The sequence below is a fragment of the Nelumbo lutea genome, chromosome 7, assembly GCF_056320005.1.
Source record: "Nelumbo lutea isolate HS-2025 chromosome 7, American lotus-T2T, whole genome shotgun sequence".
NCBI classification, from domain to species: Eukaryota; Viridiplantae; Streptophyta; class Magnoliopsida; order Proteales; family Nelumbonaceae; genus Nelumbo; species Nelumbo lutea.
This window is the reverse complement of record NC_142690.1, coordinates 13,121,834-13,136,453: the sequence shown is the minus strand read 5'-3', so window position 1 is coordinate 13,136,453 and position 14,620 is coordinate 13,121,834. Positions and strand designations below refer to the sequence as shown.

Here is a 14,620-nt window from a genome sequence, read left to right as displayed (position 1 = left end):
GAGTTGCACCCCTACATTCAAGCAGGACCCAAAATAATCACCCACTTCTGGTTTTTATGGTCCAACCGACTGGTCCAATCCGAGTCTTAAAACATTCTTAGTTCTTTCTTTTGTCATTAGTCTTTGTTCCGTTGAGACTAAAAAAAAAAAGAAATGATGAATGGATATTAATCCCAATTGGTGTGATTAAGTAGGGCAATTGGGTGATTAAAAAAGGGGGTTATCTTGACTTGTCTAACACCACTTTTCAAAAAGTGCGCCACCATTGGTCGCCATCTCAAGAGTTGGAAAGGGAAAGTGGTCTTTTCAAGGGTATTTTTGTAATAAAATTAATGGGAACAGTATCCCAAACGTATCAAATGCGAATCAAACAATAATCCGTTATTAAAATGTGGATTATAAAATTGTTAAGAGTCTTTTAGGCTTTGGGACGTGTGTTATATAAGGTGGAGAGTTCTTAGTGGCATTCTCCGAAATTATAGATAAATCCATGGGCTTTTATGTAGGTCCATTGACTTTTTGTTTATTTCCTAAGGTTCTGGATTTATTATTTCGTCCGGTTTTTCGTTTTATTTTTTATTTTTTTCCTGTCAAATGGATCGACCAGTTAAAAGAAGCGCTCTCTCTCTCTCTCTCTCTCTCTCTCTCTCTGTGAAGCTCTCTGCAACTGATCTTCTGATCAGCTTTTCCTAGTTTTCATCTCATTTTTCTTTCTTTCCGACTTCAATTTTGTGTCTTGGACAAGAATCTCGAGCTCAACGAGTCGAAAATCATTGAGAACAGTGGAGTTTCTGCGTACTTTTCAGTGATTTTCTTCGAAAACCTAAAGGTACTTTTCTGTTCTTGTTCGTAGTGTTGTTCATTTGCTGACTGAAACTTGAAAGACTCGAGAAGTTCTTCTGTGCGAAGTCGGATGGAGTAGATGAAACATGGATGAAGGATTTGGGGGTGTTTTGAGCAACATTTCTAGTGTGGAAGCAGCTGCGGAAGGATAGATGGAGTGATCCAAGTGGAAATTCGATGGATCAATGATGGTTGGTTTGATTCCCAACGATAATTTTGGGATTTGGTTTGGGACTTTTGGTGTATTGGCAAATTTGGATGTGATTCTGGAGTTCTTGGGTGAACGAGTGAATGACAGGATTTTACTTTGAGAATGGGTGAAGCATTGATTCCTGTGAAGAGTCTGATTTTGGTCAGTAGAGTCGTTTCATGATGTCGCGAACTGAGAGGATGACAACGGATCTTAATAGGACTGGCCCTGTCGAAAGGGACATTGAACAGGTAATGCATCATACTTGCTTAGAGGTTTCCTTTGAATTATATTTTGTTTTTGCTTTCATTGTTTGTGGTAATTAGAGTCAAGTCTAAACTCATTCAAAAGCTTGGACTGGAGTTTTTCTTCGAAATACATTTTGCTTTGTCTTGCTTGTTTTTCATGCTTAGATTAAATTTAACCGATTCATAAGCTTGGACCGGAGTAGTTACGTTGTATGATATACTGAAAGAAGTATAAATGCTGGCTGCTATCTGCAATATTTTGTTCCTGTTGCCTGCTGTTAAGTTGAGAATGCGATGGTTAAGGGTGAAAAGAATTCAATAATGGATTTTCTGTTAATGTTCAAGGGGCATAAATTGCAACAGTATGTGTGAAGTGAATTTGGAACTGATATAATGTTATCTAGCTTGTTAGAGTATCTGAAAATGGTTTTTATTTGTCTGACTGCTTTGAACAAAGCTTCTGATCGATTATTCTAAGATCCGTGTATGCACCAAATGACTTTTCAGTTTTCAAGTTTTATTTGGAGATGCTATTTTGTCCCATGATGCTTTGCTATCAAGGTTTGAGGACAGGGATGATGATTGATGAATGACAACTAGATTGAGAAATCCATCAGTTATAATTATTACCATTTGTCTTATCCCATTGTTCCATGAATTTTATTCCTTCGTACACTCTATCGAGGCCTATATCTTCTGTTAAACAATAGTGTGGAATCTTTTGTCACGACTTCAACTATTTCTAGAATTCCCCCTTCTTCCTTTTAGAAGTTCAGTCCTGCATCATGTTATTCTTTTTCATGTGTACATGCATTGTTTTTCATATCACATTGCAAATTGTCTCAGCATCATCATCTTCATAGTCATCTCTTTTATTGATTACCCAACATTTTGCTTCATAAAGCATCACTGGCCTATCAACTGTTTGTATAAAAAAATTATCTGTCCTGTTGTCCATGAAATTATAGTTATATTTCCATGTTCAAGTGGTATTACACTCTTGAAGAACATCTGCACTTTATCTCCTAACTATCATTTTGTGACAAACATTTCTTCTTCTTCAATCTTTTCCTCTTTAAATAACTAAATAAGGATGGTGACATTTTACCTGAAAGTCACTATGTAAGGAAAATTACTACTTCTTTTTGAAAATTGTAAGGAAAATTACTGCTTATTAGCTTAAGAACAAAAAAGAACATGGAATCTTACAATAGTGAATTACCTGTTGTGTAATTGTGTGACGGTCTTACTTATAAACCTTCACTTTCTTCTTCTAACATTTTTGTAATTTAGGTCTTTTTCCCTTTTCTTTTATGATCAATTAAGAAGCTTATTCATATTAAATGAAGGGAAGGACCTCATTTAAGATAGTCATTCGATGCTAAACATCATTTAAATAGCCTTTTCTTTTGAACTAATATATACACAATAGCACATACAGAAATAGAATTCTCATACGGTAATACCACTATTATGTATTTTGGCATCCCAAGTCATGGTCAAGTTAGCAAAGTGAATCCCACTTTCAATTCTTTGAAAATTGAATACTTTATTTTTTTATTGCTTCATGGGGCTACACAACGGGGGGTAGCTCGTCCCCCAATACCCCTAACCCCTAACCCTAGTGGCAGTGGGATTTGATCCCATGTTGCTACTTCAAACAGCCATAGAGATTTACCAACTGAGCCGCCATCTGTTTCAAGGAGGGTCGTGTAAGGTTGGTCCTTCTAGTTAATCCATGAGGATCCATAAGAGAAAGGGGTTGGAAGCAAATCTAGAAATCAGCAATTGTCTAAAAATGATAGTAATTCAAACTTTAAAATCTATGTAAAAAGATGTGGACAAGAGGAATTCGGACTGATTTTCTGGTATTCAAAAAGAAGATTTATTGTAGGGGAAATGGAGATACAGGGGGACCGCTGTGGTTAGGGTCAAAGGAGATACATGTATAACCCTTTAGAGAAGGCCTGAGGAGGAGACTGCCATGGTGAAAAAGTCCAAGGATGAGGAGACCGCCATGGTGAAAAAGTCCAAGGATGAGGAGACTGCCGTGGTTAGGCGGTAGGGATCCAAAGACCAGGAAAGGGGTTTCATTCAAAGAATTGACCGAAACCAGAGTTTGGCCAACAAAAGGCGACGTCAGGTTCTACGGAGTGATGAGTCGTTCTTCATTGAGACGTTGGAGAAAGGCGTAAACCTTCGAAAAAAATTCCTGAAGGGCTGCCTTGTTGGTAGGTTCGTGGCAGAGGTGCCTGATCTCGCAATAGTGGCGAGGTGGGCTCAAGAAGCTTGGGGTGTTGTAGGGGAGGTGAAGGTTAAAAAACTTGTGAAGGGATTGTTTCTGTTCATTGCCCCCTCGGAGAAAGAAGCGGCGACGCTTCTCAGTGGTGCGCCGTGGTACCTGGGGAAGAACATGCTTCTCCTTGATAGATGGAGTGCTTGTGCGGGTTGTAGTTCCAACGAACCTTCCGGGAGAGGTAATCTCGATCAGAAGATCTGGGTTCATATTTATGGACTCTCGTTGATCTTGTGGAGTCTGGAAGTCATCTCTGCGATCGGGGATTTCTGTGGGGGCTTCCTAGCCACAGATGACTCCACAGAGGAGCTGGCAACCTATGAATGGGTGAGATTGCAGGTGGCGTGGAGGGGAGAGATTCCGATGTCGGTGGATGTTAGAGTGGGTGAAGTGGTGTATAATATACACATTTGGCCAGAATTGGAACCTTCGGTGAGGCCGGTTACGAAGTTACAGAAATCGGTGAAGAACATTTCGAAGGATGAAGTGATTGAAAGCTATGAAGTAGAGACCTGGGGGTGGTTGAGAAGGGGGTGAGGGTGGGTGTCGTGTCAGATGGAGTTTCCACGAGTGACCTGGAGGGTTGAAGTCCAAGAGATTTGGAGAAGATGACAAGGGAATCGTCGATTGTAGTAAACGGGAAGGAGAATCAGACGATGGAGAGGAGGGTAGCGTCTGACAGTGTATCTAACTACGGGCAGGTGGTTTCAAAATTTGAACAAGGCAAAGAGGAGTGCAAAGTTTGACCTTATGCATGACAGCGTTTAGGGGGCTCAGACTCAAAATCTGAACAAGTCGGAGAGAGGCTATTGGCCGAATAGTAAAGAGGAGTTGAAAGATTTAATAGGGGAATGCTTGCTGGAGATGGGTCACACGGGCGGAGAGGGTAGGGAAGAACGGGTCGGATGGAAGATCCGGAATTTCAATCACAAAAGGAGGTCTAGGGACCTGTTTGGTATTAGGGGCTTGGACCGTGGGCTAGGGGATAAGAGAGGGGAGGACCGACGAAAAACTCGAACCCAGTTTTCTCTAGTTGCTGGGCCGGTTGGGGGAGATAGTTAGGGGAGTCTTGAACCCAACTTTGAGTATGGAGGCCAGAATTGGAAGCTTCCAAATGTGTACAAAAGGGACCCAGGGGCGATCAAGATCTTCGAGGGAAGGAGGGGACATGCGAAGAATCAAGGAGCCCTTGTAGGGGAGGCAGTGGGAAAAGGGAAAGCAGTGATGGTGGAGGCAGAAGTTGTGTCATTTGACGAAGATGTGGATGGAACGATTGCTGATGACGTTCCTGAATTTAGAGGGAGCCCCAGTAAAATTCAGAGTGATACGGAGAATAGTGAGGGCCTTCATGGGGAAGAAGTGTCTCCGTTGCAGGTTGTGGAACCGTCATCGTAAGAGAGGATGGGAAAAGGAGAGGGGAGTGAGTTTCTGCTTAGTATGGCCGTGGTGGAAACACAAGCTCGTGGGAGTGAGGGTGATGGAGAGGCAACATTGCTGGAGGGTGGGGAAATCTTGGAGGGAACACTTCTATCGAGTTGGGTGTTATCCAAATACTTGAGTTTTGGGGAGTTTCTTGGGGTCTCAATGGTGGGTCTTGAGAAACAGATGGAGGACTTCCTAATGGAAATTGAACACAGGATTTTACGGGACAGAGGTGTAATGAATGCCAAAGGCAAGAAGAATGCGAAAGGGAAAAGGGAGTTATTACGTCTCACTTGGGGCCTAAATGATAGGGCGGGGAGTACAGAGGACGGTGGTAGAGGGAGGGGAAAAGGGAGGTAGGAAGTAGGGGAATGGGGGGATAGGAATGTATTTGAGTAATGATGAAAATTTTGTCGTGGAATGCTCGTGGCTTGGGTTCAGGGAGGAGAAGGGTTGTCATCTGCTCCGTAATAAAGGCACACAAACCAGATATCATTTTACTTCAAGAGACAAAACTGAGTAGAATGGATGCAACAGTGGTTAGAAATGTGGGGGGATGGACAATGCAGGTGGAGATGTTTAAATGCTTCAGGAACAGCAGGGGGAATTCTAGTAGTATGGAACTCCAATACTGTCACGACCAGTGACTCCATGGTTGGAAATTACTCGGTCTCCATTGAAGTTGTAGGGACGGGAGATTTCAAAGGGATAATTACCGTGGTGTATGGCCCAAATGATGATGCTGAAAGGCAGAATTTCTGGGAGGAGCTGAGCAGAATAAGGAGTAGGGGTAATATTCCCTGGTGTATAGGCGGAGATTTTAACATTATGAGATTCCCACAGGAGAAAAATGGAGGTGTGAGAAGGACTACGGGGATGCGGTCTTTTGGTGAATTTGTTTAGACATGGTCTGGTGGATTTGCTGTTGTCTGGTGCTAAGTTCACTTGGACTAATAACCAAGGCGATCCTACTTTAGTTCTGCTTGACAGATTCTTGGTGTCAACAGAGTGGGAGGAAAGTTTTCCTAACTTGTTTCAGGAAGCTCTACCAAGACCTGTGTCTGATCATAGGCCTATTCTTCTTTGGGGGGAGGGCCTGAGGAGGAAGCCAGGTCCTTTTCGGTTTGAACACTTGTGGTTTCAGGAGGCTGGGTTTGAAGAGAAGTTGAAGGAGTGGTGGTTATCTTTTGAGGTAGAAGGCTCAGGATCTTATATTCTTGCAAAGAAGTTACAGATGTTGAAAGAGAAAATCCTATACTGGAAGAAAAACAATCTCAAGGCAGTAGAACTAAAAAAAGGAGAGTTGTTAAGCACCATTGAAGAGCTGGATAGGAAAGAAGAGTTGGTGAACCTATCTGAAGAAGAGAAGGCAGCTAGGACTGAGGCAAAATTGTGTTTTGACAAAGTAGCATATCAGGAAGAGATTAAATGGAGACAACGGGCTAAAATCTCTTGGCTGAAGGCGGGAGACAGAAATACAAAGTATTTTCATGCAGTGGCTAATTGTCGAAGAAGGGAGAATACTTTGAAGAATCTGCAGGTGGGAGACAGGATTATTGAGGAGGAATCTTCTATTAAAAGGGAGGTTGTGAAATTCTTCAAGAATCTGTATAAGGAGGTGTGGCCGGTTCGTCCAGGTCTGAATGGGAACCTGTTTGAAGCCCTCTCCAACAATCAAAGAGAAGACTTAGAGAAACCTTTCTCAGAAGTGGAAGTATGGGGGGTTATTAAAAGTCTAGAGGGTGAGAAGACTCCTGGACACGATGGGTTCACAATGCTGTTCTTCAAGAAATGTTGGAGTTTCATTAAGCCAGAGATGATGAAGGCTATGTTGGAGTTCCACGAAAGAGCATCCTTAGAGCATAGCTTAAATGCTACGTTTATAACTTTGATTCTAAAGGTTCAGAATCCGATGTGTATCTCTGATTACAGATCCATAAGTTTGGTAGGAGGTTTCTACAAAATTCTGGTGAAATCCCTTGCTAATAGAATGAGGAAGGTACTTCCTGAGATCATTTTAGAGGTGCAGGGAGCTTTCTTGCCCAGTCGACTATTACTAGAGGGTGTTCTTATTGCTAATGAGCTGGTAGACTCGAAGTTAAGGAGTGGCAGCACTGGGGTGGTATGCAAAATTGACTTAGAGAAGGCTTGCGATCATGTAAACGTAAACTGGAGGTTTCTTGACTTGGTGTTGCAGAAAATGAACTTTGGCCAGAAATGGAGGAATTGGGTCAGAGTGTGCATATCCACTGCTAAGTTTTCTGTACTTGTGAATGGGTCATCTTCTGGTTTCTTTAGAAGTTCGAGGGGTCTTCGACAGGGAAAACCCCTCTCTCCCTTGCTGTTTATCTGTGTGGTGGAGGCTTTAGCTAGATTAGCTAAAAGAGCTGCGGCTGAAGGCTGTGTGGAAGGTTTTAGAGTGGCAGAGGAAGGAACTGTGGTCCCTTTACTACAGTATGCAGATGATACTTTATTCTTTGTTCAGGCAGAAAAGGAGCAGTTAAGTAATCTTCGGATGATTCTGGTTTGGTTCAAGGTGATCTCTGGATTACAGGTGAATTTTCAGAAAAGTGAAATTATCCCAGTTGGGGAGGTCAATAACATCCAGGATCTGGCTGCGGAACTTGGGTGTAAAGTGGGGAAACTCCCTTTCAGGTTCTTGGGTCTTCCAGTTGGAGCAAAATGTCACTCCAAATCCATTTGGGACCCGGTGATTGAAAGGATAGAGAAAAAGCTAGGGGGTTGGAAGTCCAGGTATTTGTCCAAGGGAGCTAAGATTACTCTGCTGAAAAGTGTCCTAGCAAATCTACCTATCCACTTTTTATCTCTGTTTCCAATCTCAATACAGGTGGCTGAAAGGATGGAAAAGCTAGAAAGGGAGTTCTTATTGGTGCGGGAAGGATGGTGAACAAAAGATCCATCAGGTTAAGTGGGATTCCATATGCAAACCTGTCTCTGCAGTGGGGAGTAAGAAATTTTAGTCAAGTAAATACTGCTCTCCTAGGTAGATGGTGGTGGCTCTTTAATTCTAGCCCCCAAGCTCTCTGGAGGCGGATAATTGTGGAAAGGTTTGGAACTAGAAACTATGGATGGGATCCTGGACCTGCCCCCTTGCCTGCTGGATGCTCAATTTGGAAAGGAATTGATAAGGTTTATCCTCTTTTTATCCAAGGGATTAGTCTAAATTTAGGGGATGGCAAGAGGATTAGTTTCTGGTGAGACACCTGGTGCAATGGTGTTCCCCTAATGGAGACCGTCCCGTCGCTATTCCTTATAGCAGAAGACAGGAATGTGGTGGCGGCAGATCAGTTTGAGTGGCGGGGAAATACAGGATACTGGTGTCCAAAATTTAGGAGGCATCTCAACGATTGGGAATTCTCTGATCCATTAGAGCTGCTACAAGCGGTTCAGGAATATCAACTGAACCCAAATCAGCAAGATGCCAGAATTTGGAAATGGATTAAGGATGGGATTTTCTCAGTGAAGTCATTTTATTCAAATCTGACTGCTGGTTCGGCTCAGGCTTTTCCTTGGAAAGAGATTTGGCTTCCTCACATTCCTACTAAAGTCTCCTTCTTGGTCTGGACTGCAGTGCATGGTAAATGTCTCTCCAAGGAGCAGTTAATCAGGAGGGGTCTGGTGCTGCCCTCCACGAGTTGTGTGATGTGCAATGGAGAAGTTGAATCGGTGGATCACCTATTTATTCATTGTGAGGCTGCCCATCTGCTGCTCTGTCATTTATGCTCCCTGCTAAATGTGAGGTGGTGCTGCCCCAAGTCTTTAGGTGAACTGCTTTTCTCTTGGAAGTTGACAGGCTTAAGTAACAGGGGTAAGGTGTTATGGTGTATGATCCCTCATGTAGTGTGTTGGGTCCTGTGGAAAGAAAGAAATAGTAGGATTTTTGAAGGTCAAAGGTGCTCCTTAGATGAGTTGGTGGTTCGGGCATTGGCTACTTTACATTCCTGGCTGTCAGCCAAGGACTCGTTTAAGCATATCCCCCACCATCAATACTTTGATTTGGATTTTTTGTTTACTTGATTTAGTTGGGGGTCTTTTGTATGTATTTGGGAGAGACTGTTTTTTTGGTAACTTTTTGTATAGTTGCTGGCTGTACATGGAGTTTTGTGGACCAAAGGCTGTAATATGTTACAATTATATGCATTAATACAATTACCTTACTTTTTCTCAAAAAAAAAAAGAGATACAGGGGGATAATGTTGAAATAGAGGAAGAGACTGCAGAAGGAAAAGAGAATGATGATGTGGTGATTGTTGATTGAGTGAGAAAAATAGAAGGAAATATAGGATTATGGACTTGGAAAAAATAGTGGAAACTGAAGTCCAAGTAAGCAAGATATTGGGGTTATCTTTTATAGGAGGGGAAGAATTTGCCAGGAAAATGGTTCGAGAATTGGAAGAGAGATATCTATTGAACAAAGAAAGATTTAATGGAGAGACCTGAATGGTGAGAGTTGTTAGTTCGTTGCTAGCTTGGGGATCTTGGTGGGATATGGCTAGGGTTTGAAGTCTCTTAGTTTTGATTAGTGTTTTCAACTTGCAGTTGACCCGGCTGGTTGAACTGTTTGAACTGTCACCCGGCCATGATTCCAGGTCCAGTTCTCTTAAAACTCAGCCTTGGTAAAAAATTGTTGACCTGATTAAAAACCGTCCAACCTGGATGGTTGGACCTTTGACCCATTTGACCCAGTGACTGGATCATGGGTTGCACATTAAATGTGTATGCAAATTTCCAAAGGCCATAAGTTTGCACTCTGATGTTCGATTTGGGTGATATTTTTTTCAAATTTGGGTAACTTTTCAAGATCTCTGTGTCCCAAGGTGCTGCAGGTTCCTTGCAAAAGTTGACTCAAATCACAATTTTTGCAAAAAAGGCCTCAAATCACAATTTTTAATATTTTTACAAAAATGAAAAATTGAATTAAAAAATATAAATTAAAGATAAAATAATACTTATATGTACATATATTACATGTAAAAATAATTATGCATTATTTTATTGGAAAAAACAGTTCAAACTCTGCGTTGGTTTTTAAAACATTGGCTTTGATAGTGAGTTTTGTTCTTTTGTTTGTAAGGGCTGGGGAAGAATAGTTTATATTTAAAGGGGGTTGAAGGGTATTGGTGATGTGGGTCTTCGGCTTTGAACTTTTATGGGTGATATCTTATTACCTACTTGTATTTGTTTTTCTTTTCTTCTTTATTTATTACCAAAAAAATCAGTTGGTGAAAATTGCAGACTTCGTGGAATAGAAAATAGTTGATTTTTTCATTTATCACTTTAGTGAACTGAAGATGTCCAAATCTTTGTAGTTTAGACTTTAGACTAACTATAGATTTTAGCAACATTCAAATCATCTAGTACACCTGATACACATTACTTGTAGTGGGTATGTGATTAGTTTACCTAGTAAAACTGAATATTGATGACATCATCTGCCTCAAATGACTGTTGTACTTGGGTACTATCTAGTACTCCTGATACGCTTAATAGAATTTAGGGCAGTCATCTAAAGCAAAAACATTTTGTGAACTGTGGCATCATCCATCTCAGTATGTGCTACATCTGTACAGCACTTAAATTTCGCATACATGTGGGTAGCTTGAATATATCTATCTGCTTATATGTAAATATTACAACTCTGCAATGTCCTTATTGTTGCTGTTTTTCTCCAACTTCTTGAACTATTATCTTGGTTGTGTAGAATGTTGACGCTATGTGATTATCTTTTTCGACCTTTTCGTTTTTTAATGTCCTTGCGGATTAATTTAAGCTCCATTATTTATTTTTGCATCAGGCCATCACTGCTTTGAAGAAAGGAGCATATTTGTTGAAGTATGGACGCAGGGGGAAACCCAAGTTTTGTCCTTTCAGGCTGGCGAATGTAAGTTTTAGTTAATTGTTTCAAGATTTTTTTAAATATATATTTCAAGATATAGTAAGTTTATTTTGGTACTTCATTGTTCAACCCTCATTTTGGTTTGGTTATCAACTAAAGACTTTATGTTATTCGCATGGGTGGGAGTGCAGAATCTTTTCAGAGGGGGACCATTTAACTCTTATTTTGATAGAGGAGTTCTTTTTGTATAAACAAGGGGGGGGGGGGTTGAAATGTTTCGATATCTTGTGTATTCCCAGTGTATGGTTCCTTGGTGTAATGGTAAAAGCTCGGGTTTGAATGTGGGCTTTAGTCTGAGAGCAGTCATTTTGTGCAAAAAAATGCCAAAGGTTAGGACCGTATCCAGTCCACTCTTCCTAAGACCCGAGATAGCTGGGACCAAGGTAATGGCCTTTTTATAGTTCCTTGGTGTAGATGGGGCTTTTGTAATTTCTCCCTATCTTTTTTCTCTAGTACAAATTTTTACTTAATCTTTTTCTTCTTCTCCTCCTCGTCCTCTTCAAAAAACAAAAAATCATAATTCATTCACTCATTCACTCATAAAACTTTTATTCATAATTCATTCAAGTTCAAAGATCAATAATAATAGTAACAATAACAATTATTAAAGAGGTTGTGAATGGCTTATTGTTTTGTCTTTTAGTAAGTTATTAAAGAGGTTGTGAGGAAGTTGCAGGCGGAGCTCTTGCTAGTAATGTTTCATAGCAGAAAGTTCACAGAACAGGTGCTGGAGGAAGAGAAGCAAAAGGGAGAACATTCGATCTAAGGTTAGATTGGTGGTCGTTGGCAGTCGGAGAACTGGTTGAAGGCAGACGGAAATGTGTGGTGTGGATAGATGTTGTGGGGATCCCTCTTCACGTGTGGTGTAACAACACATTTGAGGAGATTGTTGCTACTTGCAGTAGACTCACAAGGCTGGACGATAGGAATAGAACCTGGTAGGGGTGGTAACGAGCCAAGCTTTTCATGAGCTGCTCGAGGTCGAGCCCAATTTACAGGCTCGATTAATAAATGAGCCGAGCTCGAATATATATATATATACATATATATATACATATATATATATATATATAAAATAAAATTATAGAAAATAATATATAATAAAAATATTACAATTATTTTTTAAATATCAAATAAAAATATTTTTATATACAATTTTTTATTCTTATAAAATATTTTTCCTCAAATTGAGCTCGAGCCAAGCCGAGCTCAAGCTTATGAGTTTTTGACTCGAGCCGAGCTCGAGCTCAATATTCTAGCTCGAGCCTTATACAACCTTGGTGAGCTGAGCTCGAGCCTCATACTATTTGGCTCGGCTTGAATCCACCCCTAGAACCTAGGACAAAATGGATATGGCGAGAGTTTTGGTAGAAGTAGAAAATGTAGCAGATGTCCCAAAGAGGATGGTCTTAATCTTTGCAGGGGAACGGCATGATCTAAGACTGATAGTGGAAGGAATGGATGACACTTACCATAAGGTAGAAATGAAACTAGAGGTGAAGGGTTCTTCAGATGAGAGAAGAAGAGAGAAGAAGAGAGAAGAACAGGTAGGGGATGGAGGAAGAAGAAAGGTCGGTCGGAAAATCAGGGGAGAAGGCGAAGAAGAAGAGGAAGTCGAAGAGACGAAGGATAGAGGGAGAAGATGATGAGTTGGCGGTTTTAGTTAGAAAGAAAACACACATGGAAGGCGGGGTTGAGATGGCAGATAAGGAAAAGGGGACAGATGGAGATCGATGGACCTGGGCTAGTAGGATTGTAGGAAGTGGCGACTTCAAAGAAGGGAGAACAAATAGAGGGGGAGAGGAAAATTCGCTAGCAGGTAATATAAGTTTATTATTGAAGAGAGATAACCGGCTTAGAAGGTTAGCGGTAAGTTTTAAGAAATCATCGAGAGCCCAAAGGTCAGAGAGTAAGAGGGGCAATTTTGGAAAAAATACATCTTCTTCGTTGAAGCTTAGCCCCAATTGTTTGAGTTCCAGAAAGTGGATATACAGAGGTCGTAGAGAAGAAGAGGAAGATAAATGGGTTTGGGTGGTACCAAATATGAAAATGGAAAAAGATTCAAGTTTTGACGGATGAAGGAGAATCTCAGGAAACCGCTGCAAAAAGGAAAATAGCTGATTCGCAGAGAAGCGTTAAGGGGGTTGTTGATCAGAAAACAAATGATGATCGACCAAATAGGACAAGAATAGAGGTGGTCGTTTCACTCCCATAAACAAAAAACATTAAGGAGGAAAGCTCTTTAAAAAGAGGAGCAGAAGTTCAAGGGGCTTCAAGACGGTGGACTGTGTAGGAAGAAAAGAACACTCCTACTATCAAGAATCCAAGTACTACACAGTTTTCAAGGCGACTAGGCGAGGCTAGGCGAGCATGGGGCGCCCAGGCGCCTAGGCGATGGAACCTATAAATATATTAATTTATAGATTTCTATACTTCCTAAAGGACCTAATCAGACAATAAAAAAAATAAGAAACAAAGCTGATAAAAAATCAGCCATTTCAGATTTTCAAAATAAAGCATTTCAAACATATATCAGATTTTCAATTCATCAATCAGCATACAATGATAAAATCAAAATAAAACATTTCAAAAAAAAAAAAAACAAAAGAATGGACTCAAGGACTCAAGGGGCGGACGGCTGTTGGACACTTGGACAGTTGGACTCATGGCCTCATGGGGTGGAATGGAAGAAGAAGAAGAAGAGTGGAGAGAGGACTGACTACTGAGAGGAGCATAGGGGCTCCGCCCCTGTTTTTTCGAAAAAAAATAAGAAAAGGAGGTTTGGTGGAACCCCAGTTTTTTCAACTGAAATTTGAAGAAGAAGTTTGGCGCCTGGCCTGCGGAGTGCGGATTGTATTTCCGGAAAAAAAAGGAGAAAGAAGAAGAAGAAGAAGAAGAAGAAGAAGAAAGCTGAAGAAAAAAACTTACCTGCCGCTCCTGGAGGTGAGGTGCGATGGAGTTGGGCTGGGGCTCGAGCTTGAACTGGTGTTCGGTTCTCCTCCCTCTCCAATCAAAAGAAAACCCTTTGACTGAGTCTTTAATGTAACTTGTCTTAATATTAGATGATACCATGTAGCAGGTTGTATTTTAAAACAATACAACAATCAATAAAATTTCAAAACAATTATTAAATAAAAAAATAGTTTTATTATATATATATATATATATATATATATGCGCCTGCCTAAGTTTCTGGGCAGGCGCCTAGTATGTAAAACCTGGGGCGTTTGGGCAAGGCGACCATGAAAAAGCGCCTAGTCGCCTAGGCGTCACCTTGACAACTATATGACTACAGCAAATGTTGTATCAGGGGCGACACAAAGTAATGAGGATAGACCATGTGGGCATTCAGTTACCGGAAGTTTGGAGGCTGCACTCAGATGTGAAGTTGTTAGTCAGTCTGACTCATTGAATGCTCTTTCGCTGGAAGATTCAAACAGGCGAGAGGGGGAGGGAGGAAAAAGAATAGAAGAAGCGGAAGGGAAGAAAAATACAGAAAAAAGAAAGCCAGGGGAGGAGAAGGAAGGAGGTGGAGTTCGGAACAGGGTATACAACAGAAAAAGAAGGCACTCTGGCAGCCCCCAGAGTCCAGAAGAAGCAGCTCCAAAAGCTGGGGGCAGAACATTAACATTAACAAACTAGTGAAGAGGGAGGTAGAGATAGGAAAATCCCTTGGTTTAGTTTTTTGGGGAGGGGAAGGCTTT

At 41.0% G+C, this 14,620-nt stretch overlaps 1 protein-coding gene across 2 annotated transcripts in view; it reads left to right on the top strand.

Moving 5' to 3' along the window:
* The first annotated feature begins 555 nt into the window (after positions 1–555).
* Positions 556–14,620, top strand: part of LOC148845178 (PH, RCC1 and FYVE domains-containing protein 1-like) — a 29,678-nt gene continuing 15,613 nt past the window's right edge. The window contains exons 1-2 of one of the 2 annotated variants that reach the window (XM_088955633.1): positions 556–1,284; positions 10,815–10,901. In XM_088955633.1, coding sequence (XP_088811759.1) covers positions 1,213–1,284; positions 10,815–10,901 — 159 coding nt within the window. In that variant the 5' untranslated portion in view covers positions 556–1,212. The remainder of the gene's footprint in view (positions 1,285–10,814; positions 10,902–14,620) is intronic. The other variant, XM_088955634.1, reaches the window with a different exon arrangement.